The sequence below is a fragment of the Styela clava genome, chromosome 8 (genome assembly GCF_964204865.1).
Source record: "Styela clava chromosome 8, kaStyClav1.hap1.2, whole genome shotgun sequence".
In the NCBI taxonomy this organism is placed as follows: domain Eukaryota; kingdom Metazoa; phylum Chordata; class Ascidiacea; order Stolidobranchia; family Styelidae; genus Styela; species Styela clava.
Window position 1 is genome coordinate 12980434 of NC_135257.1, and position 27436 is coordinate 13007869.

The 27436-nt window shown below is 34.7% G+C and overlaps 1 protein-coding gene across 3 annotated transcripts in view; it reads right to left on the reverse strand.

Annotated features, from left to right (window-relative positions):
• Positions 1-27436, reverse strand: part of LOC120346362 (A disintegrin and metalloproteinase with thrombospondin motifs 7-like) — a 50854-nt gene that overhangs the window by 15298 nt on the left and 8120 nt on the right. For 2 of the 3 annotated variants that reach the window (XM_039416076.2, XM_039416075.2), the window contains exons 4-12: positions 19321-19525; positions 19024-19149; positions 16404-16657; positions 14798-14881; positions 12040-12164; positions 11344-11493; positions 8151-8294; positions 1564-1711; positions 882-974 (exon numbers count right to left, since the gene is read on the reverse strand). In XM_039416076.2, the coding sequence (XP_039272010.2) occupies positions 882-974; positions 1564-1711; positions 8151-8294; positions 11344-11493; positions 12040-12164; positions 14798-14881; positions 16404-16657; positions 19024-19149; positions 19321-19525 (1329 nt within the window). Of the gene's footprint in view, positions 1-881; positions 975-1563; positions 1712-8150; positions 8295-11343; positions 11494-12039; positions 12165-14797; positions 14882-16403; positions 16658-19023; positions 19150-19320; positions 19526-19860; positions 20017-27436 lie in introns of those variants that run through there. The other variant, XM_039416077.2, reaches the window with a different exon arrangement.

Consider the following 27436-nt stretch of genomic DNA (forward strand, 5'->3'; position numbering starts at 1 on the left):
CTTGTTTAACATTTATTTTGTCGTGAATTGAATACTGATAATCGTTTTTTTATATGATTAAAGCGATCTATTTTTAGCCTTAGAAGTGAATAAATATGTTTTTATGATAAAATGAATGGGTTACAAAATGCGCTCGAATTCATTTAAGTATCAAAACATATAAACGTTTAGATCAAATAATCCTTATAAACCTTAGCCTTAGCAGCTTTCAAGATCAACTCGAATCGACGCCAGAGTTATATTAAAACGATAACTAATCCCGCGAGTGGTACCACAGGAATTTACCACGTCAGCTGCTAATATTCATAAATCCGAAAATTAGAAGATGAAATTTGTTGAGCAAATACAGATAGTGTACAGACCGATTTATACTATAATTTTGAAGCTATAGGAATCTCACCAATCGAGCGCTCAAGTGTGAAACTTTGATAATTTAAAAACGGCGCTCCCGTAGTATGTGCATCAAGATGGCGCACAACCTGAACCCTAAACTGGTACACATACTATGTTCAGGTTGTGCGCCATCTTGGTACACATACTACCGGAGCTTAAAAACTAATATATACAATGCTACGATATATTTAGTTTTCGGAAAAAAATAAAATTAGCTTTAAATGTGGCTCGGATTTAAGACAGTTAACGTTGTAACAAATTTGTCAATGAAACCTTCACCCCACGAATCAATTATGATCCGATTTATATTTTTGTATCATATCATTTACTGTGTAATGAACGAAGGAATTCCCGATTACAGAGAGAGAGAGAGAAGGAGAGATTTATTGTTTCGTCAAATAAAATATGCAAGTTAATTCGGTATAGACTGGAGGGAGCGATACGGCCATAAGGTCATCAGAGTCAGAATCACACAACTGGAATCCTACCTTTGTTTTTCCACATTTAGTACCAGGTGCTGCAGCGTGAAGCCGGGACCTACACGTTCCTCCGTGATAGCACCATAGTCGATGACAAATATCCTGGAAGAAAGAAAAAATTTCACAAGAGTTCAATCAATGTGTAAATATGAATGAAATAAATTGCGCAATGTTATTTTTATGGTAGTAAATTTATGCATTCACCCAGGAGCTGAGAACATGACCATCCACACCAATTATCACGTTTCTCAAAGTCTAAACGCACAAGATCACAACGGGAGAATATTGCCGTAATAATATATAACTCGTCGTCGAAAGATGATTAACATAACACTGTGTTACGACATCCATTACCAGCTGCGATTACACACCCTTCTTGTATAAACATATTGTTAATCATAAGAGCTACATTATTATAGCTTTAACGACCTTTATTTAAGCAATTCGCAACCGCATGATTAGAATGACAGATGAATTTTTATACTCCCGTAGTATATGTACCAGGTTAGGGTTAGGCCATAATTTATTCTGATTTTACTTATTTTAGTTCTATTACAAGTTTCTTATATATACATTAGTGACTGCCTGACTGGTCGACGCTGCTGGCATGAAATTTAGGCTATAGCTCACAAATCATAACACGCACGAATCATTATTGCAATCTAATACTTCGAATATATATAAAACATACGTCGATTCCAGGACAATATTTTGATTTTTCACCAAACATGAGTCTGCATTGATGATCAGCATCATATATAACACCGGGCAATACTGTAGGTGGAGTGAATTCATCTTGTTCGGCTGGCTGATCGTTGAGACAGAATCCCCAGTTGCGACTATAAAAATGAAATGAGAAAAACATGATTGGTTTTCTACTAAATAATAGAAAACCCACATCATTTAGATTTAGAAACGGTGTTCCAGGCATGCGAAATTGTTTCGAATATTTATCAAACATAATTCCAAAAGATGAGCAAGTGTTTAGCCCAGTAGTTCGCAACCTTTTATAGTTTGTGGGCCGGGAAAATTGCAAAACTAATTTTGCGGACCGGTGAACCTACAAAATCAACCTAAAATGGCAAAAACATAAAACATAATTCATTGAATGTAATTACGACAATAGTATGGCCAATCGGAACGCAGGCAATTTAATTCAAGACAATAAGAAATTTGTTCAATGGTTTTGTCACTGAGGTCAGGATATTTCTTTCAAGGCGATATCCAAAACTCTGACAATGGCACTCGACTGTTCAGGGCTTGAAATGATAGAAAAAAGGTTAGGGCCGAGTTTGGTATCGCTCGTACACATCATTAGGGGTAAAATCTCGAAAAATAAATGGTCAGACCATCAATGCGGACCCGCAGAAAGGTTGACGCGAGCCGGCGATTGAGTACCACGTTGGTTCATACCAACGATATTCAGATCTCGCACACTGGTACCAACATCTCTCCCTTCACGTGTCAACGGCTGTCGCGTGTATTTTCCACAAAAGTATTCCTACCCAACAAGACTACATTCAACTCAATAAATATACTATCAATCTTATATTGATATTTTTAAAAGCGCCTAAATTGTGTCGAATTGGTGGTAAGTGGTAAGTGTCAAATATAATTCATATTACGCACTGATTGTATCAGGACTTGCCTGCTTTATATGATCCTTTTATTAAAATGGGGATTTCGCTTTGTGGCAAAATATTTCAACTTTCACAAACAATTCACACATTCCACATCATAAATTCTTTTATCAGACGATATTTGCATTTTTTATGTATGGCCTCAAATGAAGTTACCCGTGCGGATGCATTTCATCTATGACCCACATGTGGCGAACAAACTTCTATAATATTATTTTGAAGGTTTATGAGGGCTTTTCTCCCAAAAATTTGTGTCGTTATTTAGACTTTCAATTGTTATCAGTATTTGTTTGTTGTATCTTGTCTGAGAATCTTGGTTCATCGCCCATGTTTGTGTAATGTTAGGCCATATTGTGACGCAGCTGCGGTTATATCGTCGCTGAAGGAAACGTGTTGTTGGGTAGCTGCCATGAATCAAGAGATAACCGCCTATAAATATGTGCTTAATAAGTATTTAATTACCATCATTAAACTTCACATTATTTCATCTTGGAGTGATGAAACAAAGAAATCAGTTCCAGTATACCCGTTCCTTATGTAATATATACAATAAATTGGAAAAGGAACAAACGCAGACTTCAAACGGAACGAAGGTTGACATTAAACCAAGGGTTATCCACTACTACACACTGGTAGCATGCGTACTGGACAAACTGATATACATACTGGTTATTTTTTTGAACTTATAACGAATGATAGTAATATATTTTCAGGGTACAGATCGCTTGTTAATACGCTATGTCACTAACTAATTTTGTTCGCCTACTTTACATCAAGTCGTATAAAGGGACTGAAACCTATGGGCCGTGGTATATTTACTTGTCTAAAACAGACAGTCCACTCGTAATAGGACTAAAATAAGCAAAATCGGATTAAAATTATGGTCTAACCCTTACCTGGTACACACACTAAGAGAGTACCCACAAAGGGAAGATCCCTGCCCCACAGCCCTTTTTGAGTGAAACATCTGATCTTGTATACCATAATTTAGAATAATACAGGATTGCGATAAAAGTCCTATTTTGAATAAAACACGTTTCTGGGTTCCGCTGTGGTTATAATTGAATCCGATGATATATTGCGGTAGCCCACTAAGAAGTCTCACGGCGTTACATATCTCTATAGAGAATCGACGTTTTCATCTACATGAACTGTAATAATAAACTGTAAAAAAATATGTAACTTCGAAACAGTGATTAATTGCACTGTAAAACGAATTTCCGGTCTCAATCAAAGTTTTAGGAATTTACCTAAATTTTCATAGTGAAATTCCTATTATTTTTTTCTCTTTCAAATGATTGGTAGTTTCAATTTCTATTGACGTGAGCATTATTTTTTTTAACAGTGCAACCCAAAAACGACCTAGGAAGAATTTTGATAATTAGATTAATATTTTTTACAACGTTTCAAGATAGTTTACTTGTGGTACAAAAATATTTATTCTATAACACACTCTTAGACTTGATTTATGCTTATATGGTAACTACATACAATACTGTCTCTATATCGTATTTTTGAATCTATCTTATACTTTACCATATTCCATAACTAACATTATTTGAGCCGAGAGACCTTGATAAATCACCTCATCGATGGAGGAAAAAAGAAGTTCATATTTCTTTAGTTTTTTTATAATACGAATAACGGGAATCTATTTTAAATATACGAAAATTCAAGAAGATTTTCTTCAAGTGTGTCGTCTTCGTCTCTTTGATTCAGAGACGATTCAAGTTTCCAAAGTTCCGTTTTATTCATACTCAGAACCCATATATTATACATGGTGAAGTGGGCGTATTATTTGTCTGAGTCCAAGAATGTCGGTCTACCATGTTTACATATTTAGAATACTTATCGTTCAAAATATAATCTTGGAAACAAGTGGAACGAATAGATTTTCCATATACCAAAATTAGAATTTTCAATTAGCTAACGCGCACGTTCTATATACTATTGTCAAATAGAAAAATATGCCCGAACTCTGAATAATGGTTCCGTTACATTTGAAACCACGTGCATTTGAACCCACGACAATTGCATCTGCATACTAATGCACCCATGAAAATTTTTTTTGTTTTACGGATATTTGAACCCATATTAACGCTAACCCATGGATTTTAGCACCCTCATATAGATTGAACCCGCGGATATACACATGGGTTCAAATGTACGTGGGTTCAAATGTACGGTCACCCTGAATAATATAAAAAACAAGAAGCAACGAAGTAAAGTATAAGCCTCAAAATGCATTTACATTACAATCTTTTCATCGCCACTCACGTTAATCTACAAAACAAAGTGCCGTCGATAATTATCGCGGTTTTGACACTTGAAAACCGCAAACTCTGAGCAACTTGTAAATTTGTATTGTAATTAAAACAACATATTACAACTGTATAATTATGTGCTTAAAATTAACTTCTCGTAAGTGATTTATATTTTCGAATTGTTAACGATAATGAATGTATTTTGCGACGATAATAAACAATGATGTTATCATCAGCAAGTAAAGTAGACTTCGTAAATCAAATTAGCCTCGACCAAGCAATTATAGACATGCTGAATTTCTAAAGTGTCTTGCATATTTTGATAATGAGACAGATACACTACGTATATAAATAACGTTTGCAAAACAAACAATTTGAAGATAATTGGCCGTTACTGTCTGAAATGACTACTAAAACGCCGTTATGGGACACGTCTAGGCCGAAAAGACATTGCGAGTATTTTGATTCGTTTCCAAATGGTGTCTGAAAACTCTCACACTTGTCTCACGTCGTCCACTTCACCCACGTACCCCCCTCGTTTTCAATATTCGTCCCGCTTATCCCATATTTGTCCCACTTTTACCATACTCATCCCACTAGCACCACAATTGTTCCTATTATTTGATTCACACTTCTTATGGTTAATTTAATCATTTGCCCGGCGGTGTATATATCAATACCCTAACTCAAAAGTGTGGGGAAAGTGGAACAAATGTGGGACAAGGGAGAAAAGTGTGGTACACGTGGTACAAGTGTGGGATAGGTGGTACAAGTGTGGGATAGGTGGGGCAATTGTGGGAAATATTTAGATTACAATCATCTACTTTTCAAATCGATTTGGATGGGCCTTAATTTATAATCTGCTTTGATCTTGTCTTCATGATATTCCATATAAAATAAGCCCCGCTTATTGGCCTTTATACGCATTTTGTTATTTTTCACAGCAAAGGGGTTTTAGTGATGTGAACGAGTTAAAACATACTAATAAACTATACGAGTGATAATAATTTGATTGTTTTTTAACAAATAATACCGCATATTTGCGACAACTTATTTAGATTAATCTTTTAAGTTGTTGACAACATGGATTTGTGAGATTACATGAAGTTCACTGAAAGACGGTGTTAACAGTACAAAAAAGGCCACAAAATTCAATTTCAGTATTTATCACATGAATATTAAAATGACATTCCTAAAATTCTTGTCATCAAGTGCTTGAAATTAAATCTTAGTTTTTCACATTCGATACCGCAATCTTAAAACACTCACTTATAACCAGGTTGGGGGCATATAACTGTTCTGACAACGGCACTGTGATTTATTATGGTAAACTCCAATACTGTGACTTTCTATGTCATTTTGACGTATATTTTAATAGTAGAATAACCCATATCATCAGTATGATAAAGTATGATGAAAAAATCTTCAGTTTTCCAGAATCTATATCTACATGATTTAGTTATATGCTCTCTCCAGTTTCTTGGATTGCTACGAAAATTTGAAAACTTGAATTTTTTTTCCCTATTTTTATCTCTTATTAATAGAAATGCTATTCACAAGTGTGGAAGCAATACTAATGCAACTGTACATTTCTACAGGTCTATCCCATTCAAGATTGTAGGTATGATAATCGGAATTATGAATTCGACCATGAAGAAATTAATTCTCGTTATATAGCCGGTAAGTAGTTGAAATTGACGGCAGGTGTATTTAAAAGTTGAGACGCCGAGGCGATCCATACTTAATTATATTTGATCAATTTCCTGAAAACCTAATTCAATAATTTCTGTCATATTCACTTTTCGCAATTACCAAACAATCTCTCTCATTTTATCATGTTAGCAAGAATTCTTGATGAACTCGAAAGCCAAGTTAAGCCCACATAAAAAGCAGTGGTTATGCACTATTCATGCGTTGAACAACTGTAACCGATAGGGATCATATGACAAATCAGAATACCTAAAAAATAACCAACTAATATAGATTACCATTTTGAGTCATTATTATAAAAGTCGACTAAATAAATCATAATCAGGACGCCGGTATAAACAAAGGTAAGGATGATCGATGACGACAAATACGTAAGTATGAGCAAATTACGGTACAATTATGAAGTTGTACAGAATCTACGACGCTGATACGGTAAGTGAATAGGCTTGCGTTGTTTCTTATTAATAATACTAATTTTGTGGAAATTGGCCAGCATAGTGGGAGGAGGATGGCAAGATTTTTCTAAAGTACAATTATTTTCGAATCGGTGTTGAGCGGTTCTAGTTTAATTTGGATCATATTTCTTACTATCCCAGCGTAATGCATGTTCATTTGAAATCGGGTGAAAGACATCTAAACGTGACTTCAGTGTTTATTTCTTGGTCAAACGTTATTCAGATAGTCTTCTGAGTGACCCCTGACCCGAGGAATTTGAATTGAATTTTATACTCTTTAACGGTAAATTAGACTGGGAATTGAAATAGAAAAAAAAAACTTTCTATTTCCATAAATTCGAGTCGTAAACTCGAGAATTTACGACTCAGATTCAACTTTGATTAATCTTACCGGCCACGTTACACCAAAATCTTAGACTTGAGCAAAAATGGCAATATTCTAGTTGTTCTCTGATTAATGACTTTCCAAACTTCAAATCGAAAAAATTTAATTTGTGGATGTTGTAACTATTGAGTGATTAATACTGTGAAATTGTTTTACTCAATCAAAGATGTAAAAATTGAGACAGATGTGCCTGGGCACGATGGGTGGTGTTATAATTACCAGGGCGCGAAAAAACATCTTGAAACAGCACAATAATTCAATAAGATATTTTCATTTTTTAAGGATGGGCGGAATGTGTTAATAATTTTATATCGCCAATAAACATATTCCCCTTAATTTGAAATCTCATGAGAGCCGAGTTTATTGCAAAACGATTGAGGTTTGAAATAGGATGGTCGAGGTAAAGAGATTTGTAATACAAACTCGAAAAGTTACTCAAGTACAATGTGCGCACGACCATAAATTCCATCAAGTCCACGACCGTTAGTAATTGAGTAATAAATCATTTCCACCGATTTTAAGTCCACGTCGGCGCACTGTAGATTGATGACCAAAATCAATAGGAATTGTGAGATGCTAACCCTGCAATATGCAATCGTAACTGTACTGATACATCCTAAGTTCGGTCATGAATCTTCTTCTAAAAACTAAGCAGGTTTGATACTCTCTGTGTATAGTTGTAGATGAAGCAGATTGCTGCTGTATTTCTTTGTAAGTAAAAAAAATCACGGCGTACTTCATCATTTGACCCGTATTGAAATAAGCACTGGTATTATACTACTATAATAAATAACTGTCAGTTGACTGACAGTCATAGTACTTACTCCAAAAACCTCGTTATATATTTCCTACTGCACGAACTCCATACCATCGGAAGACTACTGGATGTAATGTGAGGTGCCATCACATGATTGTATTTTGGTGAAGGTCTGCAATCATTTAATTGACCATCGTGGTGCATGGCGAAGCTGAAAAAAAACGTGAAATTATAACGAATGTATTAAAAATGTTCAATAATCCCCGGTCCAATTGTAAAATTGTTCAGAGCGAAATTTTCATTGTAGTAACTGAGTGAACCAATAGTTCGACCAACAATGCGTACTGCAAAACAGATCTATCTAACTACTGGAAAGTAATCGAAAATATCACCATGAATATGGTGTTGAAATATATGACTTGGGTGCAGCAGTTTTGTTTACCGAGTCAACACAATACGAACATCAATGTCATTCTGCACGATTCCACATATTCCTCACGAATGCCAAAGAGAAAAGATCGTTCTTCTTGAGATAATAGCGATAGTCGCAGGCTCCCGGCATTGACATGTGTCTCTTAAACGACTTACAAAGTAACACATAATAAATAACATATATTGGAAGTACGTGACCATGATTTGGTCAATGACGCTTCCGTGATTCAACAATAACCGCAAATTAGCCTCAATATTCTCGCGAGGGCAGATCAACAACGAGGTACAGCTGTATTAATCTCGTTCGGCAATATCATACAACAGTTAGACATTACACATGGGATTTGATGACATAAGAAAACACGTTACACAAGGCGAACAAACAAAGAAATTTCGACGGGAGGTCTGAACTTCAGACAGGTTTATTGTACTATAAATCTAATACCCCTTTTTTACATATCGAACTCTCCGAGGATTAGCCACGTAAAATATAATTTTCGAGAAATAAAGCTCAATTTGGTAATAAGGATAGACTGAAAGACAAACGAAAAATATTGAGAATAAATCAATTGTATGAAAGTAACACTAAGTTTGTTTAAGCTATGGTTACGAAGTGTGTGGACAAAATTTCGGGCCGTGACCCACTCTGAAACTCCTATCGCTAACCCCTGGCCTACACGGATCTTTGTTCGAAATTTGGAATTAAGCTCCAATTCAGTCTGAGAGTTAGTGATACTTGACAGCCTCTTCTATAGTTTGAAATATGACCAGTACGGGATTCAGAGCAATGCTTTGGTAAGTCAAACTAACAATATTTTCTCCTTTACAGACCACGACGACACCTATAGTTCTTTACTACTAAAATTTGGAACAAATTTACGAATGATATAACTAGATGCGGTGACTCCGTGTTTTTGAAACCAACGCTGGGTTTTATAATGTTGCAATATATTTATTCTCTATTAACTCGGAAAAGTATGACTGAATATTTACAAGTGAATCTTAAAATACCGTAATCGGATTTTAAATTTCGTCATTTGTCGATGTTTAATTTATCAATAGCAATCTTGGCACCGGGAGCTGGTTTGTAATCTACCGATGTTCACGGCTGTCAAGATTGAAGAGATCTATAAAATATTTATAACAAGACAATGTTTCAACACAACAACACATCCATTACGTTATGTTGTCTATATAAAGTACCCTTATAAAAATATACAAAGGTACAAAAATTTCACGAGCATTTTGTGCTTTCTATAACAATATGAGGATTCAACTCGTAACGCCAAACAGTGCCAGAAAATAGGTTACAGGGCGGCACTTGACGTTATCCAACAAGTATGGTATAGTTCATAGTCAATTTATTGCGTTCTGACATGATGGGTTATTTCATGCCTCGATTTTGGGCTGATCCGAACTACAGGGTGACCCAAGAAACAGAACCTATAAATTTCTTAATTGCGTTTAGGGAAATGAGGAAAATTTATTCAACACTTCCGTTTGTGTATAATTGCATCCAAAAGTTTCAGGAATTGCCTTGTACAAAAGTTATGATTTACAATGAAACAGAAACAGAGTAAGATCAATATGTAATCTTTAGAATATGTACCAAATCACCTGGATTCTGTTTTTAGGATGACCATGTAGAACCCCATGTCGCTACTATACGAAAAGCCATCTACAACCACAGATTGAAATTATAATTCAACAATTTAATCTAGAATTTGATAAATTGATGGTTCAAAAAAAAAACTCAACAAAAGAAAAAAATATTTTATTCAAGGTACAAAAATATAAACATAACATAATAAAATAAAACCAAGAAGTGAATCGCGCGGAAATTTACAAATAATCTCCACTTCGTTAACATATCAGAATACACATATACTTTATCGTTCTTTTTCCATGGCGGATAAATTTGACTAGCACAGGGTAACCTGCGGCGAACCTCACAATTTTGTGATAGACACATGGTAGTGAACCTGATAGACCCTTTTACCTAAATACCGGGTGATTTGTTTTGTTAATTATGACAATATTCTCTTAGCGATCGTATTTCTAATGGATTTGCCTTAACCCCGCTGTCAACAATAATGTATTGCATCAACTAAATGCATTTTTAAAATCTCAAATGTTTGACATTTGCTTTTGCTGGGTCGTAAGTTTTTTTTTTTTTTTGAGATATGGTTATTTACTTTTACTCCCTCGTTCTTGATTACCCTCATTTGTTAAGTATGGCCATATAGTTGACATCTCTCATATAAAACTAAAATAATTTTCAAACACTGCTGAAAAAACGGTACAAATTGTAATGAAATTTTCAGTTACGTGAATATTCTAATTTACCCGAATAAGACATTGTTACCCATTAAGCTCTATCAGCACTTTAAGAAGGTACCCATATATTGTGTTAGGCAATGGAAAACCATTTTAGATATCATATTCACTGTTGGATAATGGATTTCTCTTTTTTTATCAAATAATTCACGTTCACAAAAGGTAAGAAGTTTTGGATGTACGTTCCAAAACGTCAACGAAGTTATGCCATGACAACAAATAACTTCAAAATACCACCAAGTCAATCAGTCTTCAAATAATGCCCATAAATGGTAGCATAATTGTATATAAGGTCACGTTGTTATCTATAAGCATATACTAAAAATTCACTCGCCAACATTTTTGTATCCGAGGTGGTGAAACTGCGGTAGTCTAATGAATTTTCCAAGCACAAGATTATCTTAATGGTAGACGATGGTACACCAATTAAAAATTCATAATTAATGCGGATTTGATCAATCCAATGATATCAATAAAATGTAATCACTCACTTATGTCCGAGTTCATGAGCAACAGTGTAAGCGACTGATAATCCAGTATCTTGATTAACGTTACAACTACGGTGTGACTGACACATTCCAGCAACATGAGCAAGACCAAGTGTTTCACATGATTTATTAGACTGACTGCAAATCTCCTGCCTGTGATATATGAAAACGTGAGATTAGGCGTTTAGTAATTTACTATGTAATCAACAACCAATTGGAAAAGGAAATTTGTATATACCAAACGCCTTTGAAATGGCTTACTCTGAGTAAGGAAAGAGAGCAAGGCTGTCATGTGTACGGGGTTGATATTTGAATCTAATATGCGATAAATGTTAATTCCTTTATTGAACCAAGGCTAGCATTTTTGTTTATTTAAAGCACGCAAGCAGCGCAAAATTTTCTCTTCGCTATACGATTTTGCCATGTTTCACTATACGGAAAGAGCCTTGCACAGGCAGAGATAATTTTTGGAGATCCAGAATCCAGGTGACGGGCATGGAGTATGCACACGATATCTTAAAACCAGTGATGACAACTTATTTAATTAACAAACATTTGTTCATGCTGTAAAAAACGAATTACACCCCATCGTCACAAAGCCAATATATATCAGCGACATTTTCAATCATATTACAAAAAATACAAGCTGGAAAAATTGGCATTGAATTGATAATCAAACAACTTGGAAATCAACAATACCTTGTGAGTAAAACAGCAACATCATGATGGTTAGGATGACTATCGTCCTTGGGATTCACTTTTTTAGCCCATCTGCAGAAATTGTCCAACGTATTTTCTGCGTCTCTTGTGATTTTCGGACCTTTCTGTAATTGATTCAATAGTTACTTTCACGGGAAGAATGTCAAATAGAAATAAATAATGAATAAACTGATGAGGTTGATTGTGTATAAAATATATTTTTCTGACAATTACAAGATTTATCCCGTAATTTGAGAGCTAAAACCTCGCAGAGTAAAAGAGATGCATTCTCACGACCCCAGAGATAGGAATACAATCTTGAATTCCACCACTGAGTTTAACGGAAATATAAATAGGTGTCATGAAAACAGAACAGTATCCACGGTATATGCTGTTACTGCTGTATACCAGGAGTACAGGAAGAATTTTTATTTTTATTTTATTTGCATAGTCCTATCAAACCGCTTTTCGAAAATTGATTTAAGCGTATAATTCTCATAATCAAATTGATATTTTTACTTTTAACCAAACCAAACCAAATTATCATTATATAGTGACCTGTTTACAATTTAAAAATAGCATCGACTGGCGAGATTAGTTTTTTAATATAAGATACCTAAAATTCGGAAACCAAAATGATTTTCCAAATTTCTAAATTTTTACTTGACGCGGAATTTGCTTTAAGCACGAAAATAAGATCTAGTGGTTAACAAGATCAATCATAAACGCGTTTGACTTAACAAAAACCGCATCTTAGCTGAACAAATAAGGTTCATTTTGATAATTATCAGCCAAATCTTGAACGTATTTTGCCATTGCGTTTTCAAATATCAATTAGAAGGGATCTGATAAATGAAAACAAGTTATAATATTGTACACAAAACCACACAAATTAACAGTTGCCTATCACGGACAGAACACCGCATACCAGATATTAAACGTCTATATTTTCGTTACTGAGATTTTAGTGACAAATTCATTATACACTCTCCAACGGCGAGAGAAATCATCGATTTGACAGCTACTCGATAATGTGGGTTGTTAATACCTAATGAACCTGAAAAATTGTCACCACCTAACTTGGCATAGAGAGTATGCAATCCCATATCAAAGTCAAAGAAAACTCAGTGTTAAAGACTAAGCACTAATTGAATATAAGAGGATCAGTGTGCCTACGCCAAGGTTAATATGAACGTGATAAACCTTGGCCTAGGCGCCATGATTAAAGCATTGTTGCTACCAAATAAGTGTTACTTTAAACGGAGGCATGAAGACTTTATTTGAACCGGAAATGGTTCTGTTTCAACACTTTCAACACTGGCCTAGAAAATATCTTGCAGTCTATCTTTTTTCAAACATTCAAAATCATATGTTTTGAAAATGTCAAGGGCAACGTAATGGGTACTTGCCTATACTAACACAATAGAAGGGAAAAGATCACCACAAAACAGTTCAAATAAGTCATATCATGTTAAAAGGAGAAAACGAGTATTTGCTTTCACCGCGGAATTTCAGATGCGTTCCGCCTTGCACGAGGGGTCATGTCGGGGTCAAGTCCGCCGCCGGTAGGATTATCCAATCACGCATCGAAAGAGACTAAATTTTCTGAACCAATATCCACAGCGATAGTCCATAATGATAATTCATCTTTTGTGGACTTAAGATTTCAAGTTCTTTTAGGTAGACGGTTGTGATTTTAATCGTATTCCCCGTGTACACAATGAAATCTGGCATGAGTAATCGAATTTGAGTGATTGGATTAGTTGTCTTGAATTTTCAAGCCGTGAGTTTCAGCTTGAATTGGTAAATTTCTATAAATATATATGCCTTTGCTTGATGCTAATCTAAAATTTAGTAAAAATTGAAGTCATGAACACCTTTAGGCGTCTTCAGGGTGAGAATTTGGAATATGATCTTGAGTGCTGCATTTTTCCCGAGGACGAGTTAAACCCCCACAACATTCAGACGGAAATTCGATTCCGGTATTTTTTGAGCAATGATCTGATTTACCACAAGCATTTGCAGATTACTTCATACATTAACTCTTCTACCATTGTTCGTTTAAGGAGTGTTGTTCAATCAAGTGCCATATTTGGCAGGTATTTATTTGTAATATATCACCGAAAAGGAAAATTGACATCGGTGCCAAGTCGTCGACAAAAGGTAATGAAAATCTGTACAGAGAGACGGGATTACTTTGCTTATACGACAAATGGAAACTGCCAAATAAATATTGTAAATTTTGGAAATAAAAGCCGTAGTTACTTAGCGAAATAGGATAGGTAGCTAAAGCCACCACATTCTTAACGACAAATAAAAAATACTTTCCCACGGATCTGATTGTGGTGGTTTAAAGTCTATCAAAGTCTATCAAAGTGACTAAATATATCAATTTTAACTTGTTTTACTCGTCCGCGGTCAACAAGGCTCTAGACAAGAAGAAGTTAGATGTATAATAATGAATTGAATGAAATCGGGAGAATATCTTTTAGAATCTAATCGTATCGTGAACTGATAAAGCTCTGAGAACATAGCTGAAAATAAGACGATTGATAGGCGTATAGTTAAAATACTGACGGTTATATGCTTTAACCACTGAATCGTCATGTTAATGGTCTTCTCCCGGCTTCCATTCATTTTAGAACAACCTGCTACCGAGACAATGAAAAACTTAGGCAACGTAAACTATTACTCTTGAAGAAATAAATATCTATAAACTTCATAATAGGAGTAAAACTTCAAGAGCAAACATTCAAACCTTTTCATCTTCCAATAAAACGAGTCGAACCAAACTGATTTCGAGTGAATTTCCAATACTTGCATCACGAAATATTTCCGAAACCTGGAAACATAATTTTAGTTTAAATTTATTCAATAAAACATAAAAAATAATAAAAAATAATCAGAAATAAAATTTTGAAACTTCAAATTTATTTCCGTGATTAATTTATAACCTAACATTTTTTTTAAATTATACCATTTTAACAATTTTTTTATGCTTGTTAGATTCCTATGTTTGTGGGAATAAAATAGTTTTATCGCCAACAATCCGCCCGATTCTCAGTCGAGGAGAGATTTAGAACATGTTTAAAAACTTAAGACCCACTTGGGCACAGTTAGCAACTAGATTGATCTACTTAAATCCAATCTGATGACGTCAAATCGTTCGTCGCTGGGAACGAAAACAGAACAGCTAACGTGAGACAGTCACATAAAAAATGAAGTATTTCCTTCAGTAAATGAGACTAGCGATTACAATATACCGAGATTCATTAGTTTCCCAAGTATCAATTTCCAGTTTAAAAATCAAGCTGCAATGGTCTGCTGCAACTGAAATATTTTGATTTGTTTGCGAAATATAATATGGATGTATTTGTTGACAAAAGGATGAAACCTAACTCGCACGAGTTATCTGTCAAGATTTCTATTTGAGAATTCTTGTACACAGAAAGTAACCAAAAGTACTTATGCTGATTTACACATCGATAGATCGTGATGTGATGACTGACATGGTTACTCATTGTAAAAAGAAATAAACTCGTTTGCTGAAATTTACCAGAAAATATTTTTGGAACACTAACAATATAGTTGTCAACTGCGCTATTTTCAATCAATTCGTGTGATTAGAAGAATTACACTAAATTGATATTTTGTCGCCATCTTTTTAAATATACGACATTTTTACATGCCTCTCACTTTGAAAAAGGCTCTGTATAAGCCGTCACTGATATCTTAGAACTTCACAATATCGTGGCCAACAAGACAATCTCTTCGTGAAACGACATTTGTAACTAACGACAAGACAACGCCACAGCTCAATATTTCGGGGTGGCATAGTCTTGTGAAGATGAGTTTCGGGCGCAAAAATACCACAATATGAAACGATCGTTTGAGTTTAATCAATCGTTTAATTTCCTCACCTATCAGGTTGGTTGACAGTTTATGGAAACGGAATCCACGAACGGGTAACCACATATTCAGTTCATTTTTTGAAATTAATTTTCAGGATTTTATGCGTCAGTTATCTCTTGCAAATGTTTTACGAATGACGATTCCCATTATGTTAAGTGACTGTCTGTGACATTTTTTAGGGATCATGCAAGCAAAAAATTTGTGATTTCCGATACGAGAATGAATTATGCATTGTCTATAAGATAAGTTCACTTGCAAATTTTAAAAGATTTTCTGATAAAAATAAGTAGCGATGGAAACCCCCGTTCCTTTTTCCAGACATTCCATGTTTAATTCATTTCAGCAAATCACCTTTAAAATCTCCTCCGCGAGTAGTTTTTCTTGTTCGCCCGTTCTCTTGCTAGGTGTGGCCATATGGTTTTATACTGCTGGAAAAAATTCTAATTCCTCACCATATTTATGATAGTCAACACGTATCTTTGGACGCCACCGTTTTCATTTGCTTCATAATGTTCAATCATCTTTTTATCTACGGCAACCAACATTTCGACCATGCGCTTAACACTGACAGATCTTCTGGATCGCCGCCGTGATTTCTCACTTGAACTCACGGAAGATTGCTGCCCGTTCCCCGAACTTGCGCTCTCACGTTTTGCCTCCCATTGCTCGCGTTTTCTTATGATTCGTCGATATCTTCGCTTGGTATCTAAAAATGAATATTAAATTTATACATCTATAATTCTTTTAAATCAAGAAAGTTATAGATGCAAAATTTATCATCACATCATACACTTTGTGAACATCCGGACGGGTCATGCATAGACTCAAAATTTTTCACTGGAAAACCCATGAATGATTCAACGAGCAGTCAATTTGCGCAACTAAAGATTGCAAGTAATTTAAATTATCAGAGTAAAAACCAACCGAAACATTCAACCAGTGAAGCACGGAAATGAGATAATACTTCTGATTTTCAATTCAATTTAGATATAGCCACACAGCGTATAGGGTTGATAGAATTCATTACTTCAATTAAAAAGAAATACTATAGCAATTCCTTTTGGTGACAAAAATCATAGTTTCGACAATTACATATTCCTAATTTGTATCGCCGCAGATTCTTGTCTCAAACCACAAAAAAAGTGAAAGTAAGTGGGTCTGAAGTGAGTCACATAAGTGCATATTATGTGTCATCCATTAACCCAGATAACATATTCCTAATATGAAGTGGCTGGCGAAAGGAAAGATAGTAAAACCACAGTGGTTTATTTGAGGAAATACTACTGAGAGAAAAGAGAAAACACTAACTGTGATTTTATACCGATTCCATATGGAAAAGAGTAGCCGCTCACGTATTGTCCAAGTATGGACTATGAAAAGTAAGCAAATCCGAATTTAGACCATGCTCAGCACATTGTAAATTTTTGCATTCATTGCCGCATGGTATTTCAATCACTGCTTATCTGCTAATTCCTGTCACTTCAAGCAAATCCAGATTGCTGACCCTTGACAAATGTCCAGCAAAAATAGGTCACTTATCAAAAGAAACAGGTCTTGCGACGCTAAGCATATCCGGATCTTCCTCTCCTTACATCGAATAAGGAATTATCTTGCTAATATTGGGCTTCGAGTTCCCTAATTCATTTTAGCTGTGACATTATTTTGTTCAATGCAGAATATATACAAGAAAGCATGTTGCTAATCGTAACACGCATTTAGTGCATTAGTACAAATCAAGATTGACGGGTAAAGTTTGTTTCTAGAAAAAGTTCCATTGATAATAAGATATATACTATTAAATAATATTATTATTCGACTTCAAAATGCCCGTACATCAGAAAATATATGCCAAGGACAACACAACTCAGAAAACTCTGAGCATGAAGCAATTCTAAAAGCTTCAATTAATATTTTCTTTATTTTCTTTTTATCGTGTTATAGGAAAGTGACAATAAATAGATTTACTTATATTTTGTGCAATATTTTGTTTGCTAATTACAAGCCAAATTCCATCCCAACCCTAATCAAAAAAGCCCGGACTCACCACGATTTGAAGATATTGTGAAAATTCAATATCGAATTACAGCATCGAATTCGTTATACGAAATTTTTATATAATTTGAATAGGAGATAATGAAAACATATAACATGAACTTCATGAAATGATTTTTAGACTATGTGTATTTAATTCTCTTACTGAACCAAAACTAAAATATCTTATATTAAAAAGGCGTTTTATTACTCCAGTTCAGCTATTTAATCCGACAAAAGAACGATATGGTGTGAAATTCGCCAAGTAGTGCTCAAGGTCACAGTCTCGTTAAAACTCTAGATTTCGTCAGCGCTGTGTATGATGACTTCAGACTCCAGATCGGTCGTGCATTTGACGTAGCTTGATTGAGTCAGCTGTCGTTTCAACAACACAGTAGATTGATTAGTTTGGAAATCCTCCAAATCTTACGCAAATTCACTTCAGTCAACGCTAAATTTATCTTTATCATCAGTCAAGTTTATCCTGGAAGAGCATTAATGCAACGTTTTGAAGCTTCCGTCGCATACACATCATTACTTAAGAAAAAACACGCTCAATTTACTTGCATTTTCCGGTAACTCCAAGGTTATATATAGCCAGAGCGCAATGAATCTTCAGCCGGCACCAGGGGCGTGGTGTATAATCGACCACTGGACAAAAAAAATGATAATGATAAAAACGAGAATATCGGTCGGAAACCGTAGACTTAACGATCGAAACTGCGGTTTCGATTCAAGACTCTATAGTGACACCGCGGTCCCATCACTAATTAATTATTAACTCGCTAATTATACGACATAATTCATCCAAAATCAATAGGCTCCTGGTCCGAGATATGATGAATGCACATGCAAAATTTGGAGCATATTCAACCACGCCTTCGTGAGATATCGCGTGCATCTAACAGTCAGACAGACAGACAGACAAACAGACAAATAAAAATAAGTAAAGTCGATAGAGAAAAACCGACAATTTGTCTAAAAAGCACAATCACAAAGGCGTTATAATAATATGAACCGAAAATTATTTTTAATCTTTACCCAGAACACCGCAAAATTCTTTCTTGTGGGGATCGTCATATAAAGAGTACCAGTTATTCATCTGTGATGGATTAATTGTGTTAGGATCATGCGAGTTTGAGCTGCTTGAAGGTTGGATTTTGATGTCTAAAAAAAAAACTAAAATTAGGGGATAATCAACGGAATTTAAATAGTTATCAACTGATAATAATTATATCTGCAGAAACAAGTGAATGGAAAGTAGATTGAAAATCACAAAGAATCAATTTCTAACTGCTTTTTGTTCCAGTTATACCTACATTATAAAAATGCTCTTACGTTTCAAACGCGCCAATTTATCGTTATTGACAAGCTTTTCGTAATGCAGCATCGGTTCAGCTTTATCCAATATTGAAGATAGGTCTCGTCTGTATATCTTATGTGCTTGAGATCTTGGGTCAGCATTTGTGGAGGCTTGAAAATGCGTCGGATCCTTTATCGGTTCTATGAAAAATTCTCCTTCTTCTGTGATAAGAAGACCGGTCTGAAATTGAAATTTTACAACAATAATGAATATCGATTGTTTCTACGGGACTAACTGCTTATTATTCTTTTATGCTTTTGTGCCGGCGGATCCGTAGGTATAAAATGCAAGGATGCTGTGACACGAGTGATAACTGTCCCAATTAATTCAAGAGTCTTGCTGAACACTGCCACAAATGTATTACTGTAACGTTCCGTCTTGTCTGACCAATAAGTCAACGTTACAGAAATATATTTGTGTAAGTGTGCAGCCAGTCTCTTGAATATTGAATATAGAAACCTTAAAATATATAAAAACATACTCTCCCGCTCCAACCAAACGTGATAAAATATTACCTCGTGAAATGTATATTTTTCATCACGGTAGCCCGTCGGTGAGGCCTTTGCACCGAGTTTGCCGAAACAATCTACGGACATGTGTGGCGGAATGTCACGCGATGATACAATATAAGCAAAACGAGCTAATTCGGGGTTAAAACTAGCCCCCATTTCTCACCCTGAAAAAAATTTAAATAAAATAAATGTAAAAGCCTTCAAGCGACTTTCCCCTCCTAAGTAATTGAAACCGATTGATCTAGAAGTTGAGAAAAGGATTTCTCAAAAAAACAAACAAGAACAACAAATTCATTTCATGTCCAATAATCTATTTCTTATCTCGGATTTACTTTGTATACCGTCTAATATAAGACGTTTTGGTTAGATAAGGTATCGGAAAGACAAATTCTCATTGTCATAACTCTCACAAATCCAAAACGATTAGGAGATAATTCAGAACAAACTCAGATTATACCATGCGCTCATCCAGAAATATTAAGTGTGCCTATTAAATTATAAGCACCCTAATCCTATTTGGAATTTCCGGCTTTCCTAAAATGCTCTTAATCAAGTATGATTGTAGATGGAATGGTCCTAACTATACGTGATAACTATACGCTGTCTACTTGTAACCATGACAACTTGAAAATCATGTCCGGCCTATTGTTTAGCCAAGCAAGATCAGATGGAAATAACCATGTATGAATTCAAACTGTGAAGAGCCGTATACAAAAAGAGATTTATTGAAATGGTGCTATAATACTATAATAGCCGGATTTTCTAACCAATCGACCACGCGATATATTTATTCAATGCTTTGATAAACCCGGAAATCCTATCTTCGCTGGAGCTTGCAATGTTAGAGCATAAGAAACAGGCAACATATATGCCAAAGACTTTGTACCATATATATACTGGAATGGGTGCGAAACACATTGCAATATAACTTTTACGTTTCAACTTATTTACAGACCATGGCCAGATGTAATAATAAGCCATATTATATATTACCTAGTATATAGTGGGTAGAAATCTTAGAAAAATTATTCTCCATTTTCACGAGAAATACAATTTAATTCGACGAGTATTAGATGAAAAGTTCAATCATATGTCTCAACACTCTAAGTAAAGTGAGGAAGTCAAGGCAGACTACGATACACAATGCAGACATAACAAATACTTCACAATCTTTCAAGAATGTGATGAATATAATTTTATTACTAATTGATTAATTACGTTCACAGTTCTGAATCAAACAAATTAAATATTATATTCATAAATTATATAGTATAAAATCGTGATGTATACCATCTTCATATCGTTTATATGTGAACAAAATTTTATCAAAGGCGTAATATAACAATACAAATCGACTAGGAGTGTGTGGGTAAAATATCGATATCGCCCCGTATTAGTGACTCCAATATGTATTGTTTTATTCCGATGAGAACGTACAATAAATTTAATTTACAGTGGCGTGGTTATTGAATAGACCAAATATGTGCAGTTCATCTGCAATATCAGTTTAAAAACCTTCGGGCGTAATGGATTGGTTATTTGGCTAAATTTACGAAATGACTACAATTGTATGATAGATTTAGTTCATGCTTGTGTACGAAAGAAATCGTCACAACAATGCGTCTGAATCGCCCAGTTGCAAATTTTGTTTTACACTAATATCAACTACAAATGAGTTTTTCATGTGCAGTCTAGAATCTAGAGTCAAATAGTGGAAATCATATGTGTCGATCTGATAACATCCCATTTCGGAAGAAATCCTGGCACATCGTGTCATCCTTTTTTTTTCAAGTTAATTACTGAAACCTCTATTTCAATATTTCAGCAAAATGACTTGTGAAATGAAAATATGCTTCAAAAATTCAAATATTTCAGGTTGGCGACGTGGAATAGGACCCCAAGTATGAGTCAGTGTCTGCTAGACATTCCACATCCTTATCGATGTTATTACAGAAAGTAATTACAACAAAAGATCCACGATTTGGTTCGAGTTTCAAAAAGTCACAAATTCGCGTCTGGTGTCTGAACCACACACGACGAGTTTTTGGATAAATATTTCAGAATCTATTTGGCTAATGTAATTAGATTTTCATTATTTAAATTGTATCGATTTCTGACAGTACCGTAAGGTAAGATATGAGGTTAAATTTTCCCTTACGTCAAGCAACAAAAGATGGGTTGTGATCTTTGTGCATTCGGGAAATTAGGGATGAATTGACCGAAATGGCCCATGATGCATATGGCATGCAAAAAGTGACGCCTATAGCCTATATCGCGTTGTCCAACCTATATTATAATTGCATTGTTCTGGCCATAGTGAACAAGCGGTAAAGCAACTGAAAGTCAGGGCGATTACATCATGACTCAACTGATATATTTCTGGGAACGATTCTGGCAGTGTTTACTATAACTTTTTTTTGCAAGAACTGTGATGCAGCATTCGATGCAAACTATGTGAATTCGAAAAAATTAGGGATTAATTAATTGAAAAATGGCCAAATATCCACATTACATGCAAAAAGTGACGCCGCCTAACGAATTGGGTAGACCATTATAAGAAGTTTTATAGTCATAGTTAATTTAAATTTGTTTAACTGTGCAATATTTTGTTAATAATATATATGATTTAAAAAAATGTTCTTGTATGTTTTGACTTCATTCCCGCAGTGGCCATTGTTTTATCTATGACGCTGGCTTAAAATCTAGATATGTTTTTCTATTTGAAATCCCCTCATCTGTCATTGGCAGATATGCGTACCTGTCGAATGTACATTTCCGTTTTGTAAACATTACATAACATGAACGACAGACAACAAACACAACGAACTTGGTGAAAATGACGACATAGCATCCTAAATAATTTAGAATTTAAGCAGAACATATAAAGCAGTTGAAAGCAGTCGACAGATCTGACAACCACAAAATATGACCAACCTATACAGGTATGCAACTATAAGCTCATAGAGCGAATTATATTATTCAATTTTTACTTCAAGAAAAATAAATAAATTTCACTTTCAATGCATTTGAAAACGCCGATTTTTTTTTCGTTCAAATCATCTAATTAACAATATACTATGAGTCGGTGACTCTAAAGACGACAGGCCCCCAAAGCAGTTTTCCATGTTCATAATCGCAATTTGAATTGTGTTTAATTTATTTATATAGCATATTCAAGCGCATTTCAGTCTAGGTAATGACAGAAAGTCTTGTTTTCTGATTGAAGTCAGTCATTGGAGCATACAGACGATTCTGTCATCGATAGATGTGTGTATTGAAAACATCTATCAGTTATACATTTCCGTTTCTAATAGAAGACGTGAACCGTAGTAAGAAAGCAGGATGGGTTGGTAAAAATCATGACATGTTGACTCTTGATATTTCATTCTTCAAAAACAAATTTCCGCTCAAAATCCCAAGTAAGAAGAGCACGAATACAATATTCTAATCCAACTAAAACTAGTTTAAACACAATCTGTGATTTTTCTGGACACGAGTGAACAAGTTTAATTTGTAGATATCAGTGGAAATTATTTAATTTAACCACCAGAACAAAATTCGCGTTAGCTCTTTTATAACTTCTGATTGTGAATCTTAAATCTCGATAACATCACAACGAAGTGCTTTATCACGAAAAAATACCTGCAGATTGAGTCTTACGTCATTGATGGCTAATATTGCAATTTGCAAACTACCGATGGTAAACCATCTATATATACATAATATGCAATATTTTAATTTTAATTCACACAAATTTTGCTCGCAAAAGACTCGCAGTGGGAATATATAGTAAATGCAAAGCCCGAATCCCAAGTTTCTCGGTCATAGCGTTTCGAAAGATATGAACTGATTGATAGTCGTAACTTCAACGAATTAGCCGTAATAAACGATGTCGACATATTATAAGAAACCATACCAGATGGTAAAATTTCAGGAATAATGTGGATGAAAACGCACTAATTTCAATACTAAGATAAAAGGTAAAATAATGTAATATGTGAACATTAGTAAATAAATTAGGAAAAGCTGCAACATTTACGGGCATATATCATTGATGTAACGGTTTTCTTTACAGTGAGCAAAATATCCCACGTGCTCTTTATATACCGATTACGCCTATTTAGTAAACATCTAATTTAAATAGATTGTGATAAAATTTGTCGGAATGAAATGAATAAAACAGTAAAATCAACTGGCATTGGCCAGTTACATAAATATACAATACGTATATCATATATGTCGTTATTTCAATTTTTTTTGATCGGCATATCGCAAACAGATTATTTAGTATTACAGTTAATACAGCGTCTTACTAACTGCAATGTCATAAAACACATATTGTAAACAGAATTTGTTAGCCTAACATCCGCTAAACAAACTTTTCATGTCATGCAGTCAAATGTTTAACGGCGGGGTTGGGCAAACGCAATCTCAACAAATTCCTTGAGCTATATTTCAGCTAAAACATCAAACTTTGGTTTTAGTTTGGTTGTGGCAACATCAGATTGAGTTACCAATCGGGCCGGATTTGGCCCGCGGGCCGTCGTTTGCCCATGTCAGGCTTGACCCCACAATTTATACTGCATCCAATCAAATTTCAGTTATATATATACATAAATAAACACCAAGTCCAAAGTTAAATATCGATAAATCTTGTAATACCAATAATGGAAAATATCAAGGTTGTGAGACAGTTTATCACGATTGTATCCAATATGTTATGTCTTCTGCAAAATCTATATCAATCTTTTCAAATGTATGTGTCACTGTGTATGTATATCAAGTATTAATACTTCACACAATTCAAATTACAGTAATTATATGTAATTAGAAATTATGGCAGACAGAAAAAGGCTGTTTAGTTATCCATATTAAATTTTAACTCAAGGTGATTAGTTGGATGTGCGTTTAGAAACTTGTTTGGAGTGAAATTGTATATGAGAAAACACCAATGCTGGAAACAATTTCAGTCGTTCATATAGACTCCGTGGTACTTTTTATTGCTGCCATGGACAAACGGTATCAAACCCATAAATACACAAGTGTATGAAAATACTGGGAAGTTCGGATAAATTCATTAAATTTAATACTAGGACGTTTATTAATGCTCTTATGTTCGTTATTCAAACGTACAAAACGAGAACAATGCAGTTTACAAATTCATTTCCGACGACGACCAAGTTGATTTCAATAATATTCTTATCATGTCAATTTATTGGAAATTTTTCAAAATATCTGCCAGCAAATTTCGATTAAAATTGAAATTTAACGTGTGATAGAAGATCCAAATGGAATTCATGTCTCACCTTAAAACTCAAACATCGTATTCTTGTTCAAACAATGTCGTCTCACCGCCTTTATCCTTTTAGGTTCGAACACGCGCGTAGTATATAAAATACCTTGTTGAACGAACGCAAATATTAACCCGAGTCTGCGAATGCTTTACTTTTGGTCCTAGCACAATCTGTGAACGGGTATTTGTGAGTTTCCGGTCGATTCAAATGAACTTGAATTTAGGAATCAGTTTTGTTGTGACAGTGAATCGTAGAATGATAAACGACCTTAGCCTAAGACCACTCGGCTCTTTTTAACAAACTAATGTTAAATAAGGACTGTATATTCTTGTAATGTTGGTGAGATTTTCAGCCAGTTCAAAAACAAAAATTAAACAAACCATAATTCTAACCCATGAGTGTTAAAAAATGATTATAATACCGAATCATTTTTAGGCAACCCTTAGTTAAATGATATATTCGCGCAAATTTTAAATCATGGTTCATCGTAATTGATACGATAATTAGGCCAATATTTTATCTAAAACACATCGATCACATACACCATGAAATAGCCGGATAAAACTGAAGGTTGTTCAAGAAAATGAATATATGGTAACCAATCACGCTATTTGGATGTCTCCCTCGGAATAGGACCCTGTATATAACCATGAGCTTCGATTTTAAGGGATGGTGCGAGCTTGTAGATAGTGGATATCAGTCCATTTGTTCCGGAATGCGCGGTCGAAATCATTCCAAGTGTGTGATTTGAATTCTGAGTCGCGATATATTACGCATTAGCACAATCAAAGAAAATCGGAAAACCATTCAGTTCAAGAATTAATTACCAGGAAAGTAAGCTTCATTTGACTCAAAAATCATATTCTATCCAGAGTGTATGGATTATACTTACAAAAACTCGTAAACTCTTTCAATAAGCTACAGGCTTGTACCATTGTGCTCACTCACATACCTGTGGTTCGGTAGCTTATTCAATCATAATAAAATACAGTTTCAAATAATGGTGCGTGGTATGTGTACTGACAGAGTAGTTTCATTTTCAATGAGATTGAAGGTATGCTTAAGTAGGCCATTGGAATCTCAGATAACATACAACCAACTTCGTAAAAAAAAAATTTAGCTCAATTTTAGCGATTTGTATTAATTAAGTTTTCAGCTGACAGTGAAGAAAACGAACAATAAGATATTGAGGCTGGTCAAAACTGAAATATCTTGACTTTTAGATCAAAAATTGCTCATAATCTGGTAGGGCTCAATATGAATATTAGCATATATATGTATGTATATATATTTATACACCCCCCACATTCCAACTAATACAAAGGCATCATTTTGTGGAACAGCCCCATAGTGTCAAAGTTGATTAATCAATGACATATTAGGGGTAGGGTAGGATTGCAATATGCATCCTGGGATAGGGCAAAGTCGATAAGACGGTTTAATCACCTGGCAAACCACAACCGATAACACGGTTACCAGTCTGTGTCAGATATTGTAATAGTTAACCAGTTACCGGCATTCGTTAAAGATGATCGGACTATAGCACTACAGTTTAAAAGCCATTAATAGGCATTATATCGAAGGGATTACCCCCAAGGGCAAAACGAGCGTAAAATAGCGTCTTTTTTATTTGCTTTCCACTTGACAAAGCCACAAGTTAAAAGAACATACAAAAGTCTGATTCCGGGTTAAATTCAAGGATTTTATACACATAGCAATGAAAATTGATGCAGATTCCAGGCAATTACATTATGACTCAACTGATATATTTCTGGAAACGATACTGGCTTTATCAAGATGAACTTCACAACAGCCTCAGCAATAGGAATCAAAATTTCCAATACCGGTGTGCATATTAGTCATAAATATAATAGAATAGTTTATTGGACGGTGGCATAGAGACAGGAAGTTAGAAATGAACTTGGGTAAACAAATCACTCGTTAACCGTTTTATCGACGCTGATAAACGAAACTAATAAAACCAGGTCTCAACCGAGCCTATATTAGCGATGCAGATTATGAGCAAACGATAATAAACTTCAAATCAACAAATCATTGTAACAGTTAATCATCAAAATTATATTATTCTCGAGTAACTAGTTAAACGTTCAAAAATGATTCTTTCAAAAGCTGTCATGCCTTGTCAATGCCATTTGTCAAAGGTATGAATTATTTATTCTTCGGGTGAAATTCAATATTGAAGATTTCAATAAATTGATTGTCAACCGCTGGTGGTCTATCTGGCCGGATGCTTGAGCACTTAATATGCGGAAATAATATTCGCC